At 37.6% G+C, this 6,986-nt stretch overlaps 1 protein-coding gene across 1 annotated transcript; it reads left to right on the top strand.

Moving 5' to 3' along the window:
- The first annotated feature begins 675 nt into the window (after positions 1-675).
- Positions 676-4,874, top strand: LOC107715480 (probable E3 ubiquitin-protein ligase makorin-1). The gene is made up of 3 exons (XM_016521634.1): positions 676-770; positions 1,527-1,655; positions 4,565-4,874. Exons 1-3 carry the CDS (start codon positions 697-699, stop codon positions 4,872-4,874), a joined length of 513 nt encoding a protein of 170 aa, XP_016377120.1. The 5' UTR covers positions 676-696.
- Positions 4,875-6,986: the final 2,112 nt, after the last annotated feature.

The following is a 6,986-nucleotide window of genomic DNA, read 5'->3' as shown; positions in this document are numbered from 1 at the left end:
ACATTCAATGGTATTCTCAATACTTCAACTTTATTCATAGATACAAAGATATTATATAGGCATATGTCGAGGGGAGTTTCAACCCTTTAACCAATGAGGATATAGATGACATACATATAGGATCTTTGGCCAAGAACATGTGTTTATATAAAATGGCCATATGAACAGAAAAACATGGACATATTAGGAATAGACTTTTGCGAAGGAGGCTAAACTATCTTCATGGTTTCATCACGAACCTCATTCCTAGCTATCATGTCCTTATTTAGACATTTGAATAAGAAAAGCTAATGTATACATTTGCGCATGCATAGCTCGAATGTGAGTAAGAGACATTAAAACACCATACAAGAGAGAGAGAACAGATAGAGGAGGGAGAGTGAGAGGGAGAGGGAAAGAAAGGAGGGGTGAGGCATATTTGGAACATTCTCAAGACAGAGAGTGTTTTCTAACAGTTATAAATGTTATTTTTAGGGTATGTTGATAATGTATTAAATTTGAAGAGGTAGTTTCCCCTACTTTTATTAGCAATTACTTTTATTGGAATGTTTTAGTAAGGCACCTGACTCGTGTTATGTCTTCGGTTTTCCGAAAACACTCGATCAAGTACGACGCATTCGGTTTTCCGAAAATGGCCGAGCGCAGAACAGCCGCTTTCCGGAAGATCCGGGTGCTGGGGCTTCAACATAAACAGCAATGGCGGAGGCAGCGGCAGCGTCAACAGCGGCTCCAGCAGTTATCGGAGGCTGGACGAAGCACGTACCCTGCAGGTTAGTGAAAAGCAGTCGAGGAACGCGGCTGTCGCAATATTAAACAGTCACAAATATAAAACGCAACCGCGCGTCGATGGCGAGGCATCGGATAGCGCCGCTGTCTTTGTGCTGAACTGGAGTGTGTGTTTGTTGTTGTAACGCAGCGATCAGTACGACAGCGGCTGGTATTTGCGGTCCTTTCTTCCTCTGTCTGTGTGTGTTTATCTAGGCAACATTCGTGTTTGTGAAAACAACAGGCACTGCATCAGCCACACATGGCAGTGAGTTTGACAGTAAAGAGTAGCCTATTCAAGGAAGCCATTAAAAAACCTTGAGTTTACTAGTTTGGGAAGCAGCCAATGTGTCAGTGTCAGCCTCGATGATTTATGTATATGAATTCATTTACCAAGCTTTATCCTAGTCCAGTCATGACTGTACAAAATAACCTTTTTATTTACCCACAAAATTGTAAAAAATTAAAGTAGGTATTTTTTAGATTTCAAACCCAAGTAATATGTAATGTTTACATTAGCACTGTTGTCCTAACATGCACATATGAAGGGACCGGATTATTTAGGTCAAGCTGTTTATACAGTAAATGATGTGTGTAGTGTATTATGAATCATAGCCATAGGCTTTTTAAGGCTCTGATGCTTATTAGTATGAGATGGATATTGATCATTTTATGTTAGGATGCCATAAAGCAATCTATGTTCACGATGTGTAAAACCCTAAGTGTTGTCAGATCAAGCTCATTTTTTTATTTATTTGTAGGTATTTCATGCACGGGCTTTGCAAAGAGGGCGACAACTGTCGATATTTACATGACCTCAGCAGCTGCAAGCCAACCATGATCTGCAAGTTCTTTCAAAAGGGATGCTGTGCTTTTGGGGACCGTTGCAGGTAAGAGATACAATGATGAAATTAAGACTTGAAACAAAATGTGCTTCAAAACAACCGCTGACTCTCTTAATTAGATCTGTGTAGATATTACATACCATCAAAGGTAATGTAATCTGTATTTCAGTGTTTGGGGCCATAACACGTGAGTGTGTTTAAATGTAGTAGCGGTAAGCAAGGCTTCAGAGAAGTGTTGCTTCATTACGTACCCGTGATATCCGAGATGCAGAATTTTCTGTAAACAAGTGGTTGAGTTTGTCGCTTTCTTAAAGGGATAGTTCACCCAAATTGAATACTCTGTCATAATTTTTTAATTCCTAAAGCTGTGTGAGTATCTTTTTGCTGCAAAACACAAAAGAAGATATTTTGAAGAGCATTTTTGCCCATAAACAACATTGGCTATTACTGACTGTCGTTGTATGGACATTATTTAAATATAAAAAATGAGGTCATACAGGTTTGGAGTGACAAGATTTTCATTTTTGCCTGAACTGTCACTTTAAGAACAATTACAGGTCGAGTTGTGTTTGCATTTTACGCATTTGTGCTACATTAATGTTGGCGTTTTCATACCGAAGCACACCCAAGTGCACTCAAAATAAATGGCCTACAAACTGGCTGTTTACATTTGTGTTGTATTAATGCTGTCTGTAGACATATAAATGCCAAAACTAATGCAACATACAAATGGTCTGTTTGTAGGCCATTTCCTATGTGTAAGTGTTTAGATGCCTTTAGAAACTCAAAAGAAATGGCCTACAAACACACCACCTTTAGCCATTGCAGTCAAATGCATTGGTGCTGGAAGCAGAGTAAAAAATTAGCCTGTGAGCCAGACAGTGTAGACAATGTTTGTCTCATATCTGTCTGCGTTCAAGTGTATCCCCATAGTAACTGCTGCCCCCAGCTCGGCAGTATGGGAATGTCTTTGTTTGCCGAGGCTGTTCTATGACAGTATTACATCTGACTGAGAGCTCCCTCTTGCTCGGCTTGAGAGGACTGTTTCCTGCCGTTACAGGGTCTTGAGCTTAAATATCTGATGTCTGGAGGCTAGATTGATGTCTGACAGAGTTGTATTGTCAGCAGATGTATAGGGAGGTGCAGTGATGTTTTTGTCCCCATATGGGGTTTACCGCATTATTGTTCCTGTGTGTTTTGCGAGGAAGGGGGGGGTCAGCTTTCATTAAGTGTGTGTAGAAAGGGCCTCAGTGTATGCTTCATTATGGATGGATTCTTCTTTGCTGCTTTGTGTCTATCTCTGTCTCTTGCTGTCTCCTTCCATGTGCCCCCCCCCCAATCAATCTGGGGGCCAAATAGAGCAGCACACTGCAGCCTGCATGGCAATTACATAACCCCAGTGTGTTAACATGCATCCCTCTCTCTCTCTGTCTCCTTCTGCTGCTGTTGCTACCGCCGTCAGGTTCATTCGGTTCATTCTGCCATTCTGCAGTAGTCACTTGTGCTTCCACCGCTGTGTCATTTATTTATGCGACCCCCACGTATAGGCCGACACGCGCGCAAACACGCATTGGGCTAGAATAGGGCTGAATGACCCAAGAGGTTTGAGGATGGAGAGGTCTCTGGATGCTTAAGGAAAGCACTGATGCGTGTTTTGATGGGGAATAAAGAGAAATATAAAGGTCAGATGCTAAACTATGTTATGACAATGTCATCAGGCTTGTTAGCTATCTTAAATAATAGTATGCTATGAGTGCATGGCATATTTATTTATGTATTGGTTTCTTGTAATATTTTTGAGAAATTGTATTGTCATTCTTGTTTTAAGGATATATTTAAATTTAAATAATTGTTTTAATATATTATTTTCTAATTAATTTATATTCAATTATTATTTATTTGATATTACTTAATAAATTGTCTATTGTTTCTGCAGCTCAAATTAAAGTGAAAACAGCTAGAAATGAAAAAAAAATGCATAAAAAAGGAATAGCAATGTGTACGTACAAGCAGATTTACAAAGTAAATACACAGCATGTACATGTAATTTTATATTACTCATTACTTATGAATAATGAGCAACTCATTATTTATTAGACTGTACCATGAACGCTGTTAAAAAAAAGTTAATTTTTTTTATAACATTGGTGAATCATACTTCTTAATAAAAACCTTGTAATTCCATTATTGCCGAATTACAATCATATCATTATCCTCTTGAGGAATTCAAATGGATTGGTTATTGTCTTAAACAATCATTTGTATGTGAAAACTAGCTGTTCCTTACTAACAATTATGTTGTCTGAAACATTCCCTGAGATGCAAGCAACCCAACACTACATTTAAAACTTGTTCTGGTACACTAGTACGGTTGACTAGTTTACCTACATTTGTTTTCTTCTATTGTTTTTAGTCTTGAAATGATTAGCCATTGTGTTTTCATTAGCATGGTGAAGACTGCAGACAGTTTGCGCTGTAAAACCCACTCGGAAGTGTTACGTATTTAAATGAATCGCTTCTGAAAGAGGCTAACTGCTGCATTATGAGTGTGAACAAGACATGTACTCACCATGGTAACCACACACAAGTCTTCAAGTTTGTGACTGTATCAGCTTGAGAAAAAAATATCACCAGTGGGAAACACTCTGTCACCTAAGACAGAAAAACACCCAGCCGCTTAATGATTATAAGGTGCTAAAGCCTGTCTAAAATAGTTTATCTAAGCACATTGTTTTAATAACAGCCAACACTCACTTAAATATGTTATTTCTGTGTATTTACACTAGCAAAAATGTAATTACATTTCATAACTACCACAGAGAAAGTTTTTTCATTTAGATGCTTTAATTTTAGAGAAACTACGTAGGCCTAGGGGTGCATCTTCATTGCATGGCTTACCTGCTGTATCAGTCCACATTTTATTGTATTTTCACTAAATTTGCATTGTGCCTCAGGTACGAACATACTAAACCTGCCAAGCAAGACGAAGTCCCTAGTTCTAAGCCGCCGGTGCCGCTGACCGCTGCTCCCCTTGCTGGCACTCCTGAACCCGTGTCTGATGGGCCAGGTGGTACGACCGATGCCCAGGAGAAGCCCCAAGGCTTGGGGGCAGTGGACTGGGTCAATGCTGCCGAGTTCGTGCCAGGGCAGCCCTACTGTGGGAGGGGTGAGTGTAGCAGGGAAAGATGTTCCGTTGTCATTGCCAAGACAATCTGTGAAAACACGGTGCCAGCAGATAAGCCAAGCATTCGGTGTACAATATGAAGGCTGTTTTACAATTAGGCTTTTATTTTAGATCTGTTTGTTTGACCAATGCTTTGGTTTGTCATAATAATGCTGTCACTGTTGTGGTGGTTACTGTTTTTGTGGCACACTTCTTCATTGCTGTATACAAGAACCAAAGGAACTGATTTTCACTTCCTGGAAAATAAATTAGAAAAAATGTATCTGGATTCTCTTACTCCGATTCTTTGACAGGCAGATTGGGCTTGAACTAGCTGTAACGTTTCAATACATTTTTGTAAATAATTAAATAATGTATTGTTAACACTTAACAATAAGGTTCAATTCGTTAACATAAATGCTGTAAAAGTATTGTTCATTGTTAGCAATTCATTTTACCATGGTTTCGGTCTTGCAGTTACACTTATGCATTTGTCAAGTACTTTTATCCAAAGCGAGTACATCTCCCACTAACACACTGGGACCTGCACCAGTCACTTTGTGCAGCATTGGTCTGCTCACTACGTCATTCAGCATTGAACTGACCTCATTCAACTACCCCTTCTGAAAGTTTAAATAAAGAACTCTCTGTTTTGTCACTTTAATCAGTCTGAATAAGCTCTTTTGCACTACAATCATTATATCTGCACTGTTGTTTACTTCACTGGTTTGCACTCTTATCTGCCATGTGCCTTGTGCTGCTTTATTTCTTTTTTTACATGACCTTATTTGTATATTTGTATAGTTGTATTTTATATTTAATCTGTATCTATCTGTATTTATGTTCTACTGTTAGTGTTATCTGTATGCACCAAGGGTCTGAGAGTAACGCAATTTCAATTCTCTGTATGTATGTGCTGTACATGTGGAAGAATTGACAATAAAGCAGACTTGACTTGACTTGATAATATCCTTACTGTATTTTCATTTAAAGTATCAGTACTGTAGAGTTTATTTTCATTTAGTTTAAACATTTTTTACCTGTAAAAAATAATCCAATTGCCTTACAGCACTGTAATCCATGATTGTTACCACCCCAACCCCATAAAAATCACAATAACTCATGAGAATTAGTTCTGATAATATTCTTTAATTGTTGAACATTTTCTTTTTAAAAGTACAAACTACAAATCTTGACCTCTAGGGTGCACTAGCTGAGAAAAGGGCATTACCACAGTCCCATGGGCAAAACATATGCATACTGAAAAGCAAAACAGGCATTACAAAAAAACAAAAAAACAAAAATAAAGTAAATAAAATAATACAGTAAAAATTAGTTTGTGTTGTTGTGTTAAATTTCAGTAATTTTGCCAGTCAAAGTTGACAAGCATTCCGATGAGAAACACCAAGAGGGGATTCAGGCTGATGCCTTTTCTTTGCACCCTCTTTCCAGAATTCCAGCTGATCTGAGACTTTCAGTGCATTTGGTGCCACAAAAGTTGATTGTGTGAATGAACCTACAAGCACAAGAAAAAAAAAAAATTTTTTTTTTTCAAAGCAGTGTTTACAGAATTTGCCTCAACTGTCAAACTTGGTGCTGTATGCACTCTGACGTTAATAAAAACGTTATATACTACATCTGAACACACCTACAAGAAAGGTACATAATCAGTTGATAATCCATCACATTCAAATTATTAAAGCTCCATTTTTTACAATAAATTCTCAAAAATTAAAAAATATTCAGTAGAGCAAAGTGCTAGAATACCAATCTAATGTGTTTGATTCCAGGGGCAGTTCTAGACTGAGTGGATATCCGGGGTTTAGCCCAGAGATACACAGGATACACTTCAAATAAAACAGGCTATGCTGAAAAGGTACACTGGATAAGTGGATATTTTTTTTCTTTAAGAGACAAGTATAATTAATTATAATTTGCACTTACAAGTTGCAGAAATAATATTATGAAATTAATGTTTTAAATATAAAATTTAGAACACAGAAATATGAAATGACAGAAAAAAATAGAATGATACTTTTAAAAATGATACTAAAATTACCAGTAGGTGGCAGCAAGCCACTACCTTAATTACTGAGTCTTCATTTATTAAATCAATTTGTTCAAAACTGCTGATTCATTCAGGAAGGAAGTAAGAAACTGTTTTTATGAATGGGTCAGTGAATCACTGATTCAAGTCTTCAAAAAAAGGTAAA

This window comes from Sinocyclocheilus rhinocerous, unplaced genomic scaffold (assembly GCF_001515625.1).
Source record: "Sinocyclocheilus rhinocerous isolate Xijiao unplaced genomic scaffold, SAMN03320098_v1.1 scaffold3526, whole genome shotgun sequence".
In the NCBI taxonomy this organism is placed as follows: Eukaryota; Metazoa; Chordata; class Actinopteri; order Cypriniformes; family Cyprinidae; genus Sinocyclocheilus; species Sinocyclocheilus rhinocerous.
The sequence above is the reverse complement of the archived record's forward strand: the minus strand, read 5'-3'. Positions and strand labels throughout refer to the sequence as shown.

Coding starts and splice junctions, on each gene's coding strand:
- LOC107715480 (XM_016521634.1), top strand. CDS start 697: ATGGCGGAGGCAGCGGCAGCGTCAACAGCGGCTCCAGCAGTTATCGGA. Junction 771..1,526: donor ACGAAGCACGTACCCTGCAG/GTTAGTGAAAAG, acceptor ATTTATTTGTAG/GTATTTCATGCACGGGCTTT. Junction 1,656..4,564: donor GCTTTTGGGGACCGTTGCAG/GTAAGAGATACA, acceptor ATTGTGCCTCAG/GTACGAACATACTAAACCTG.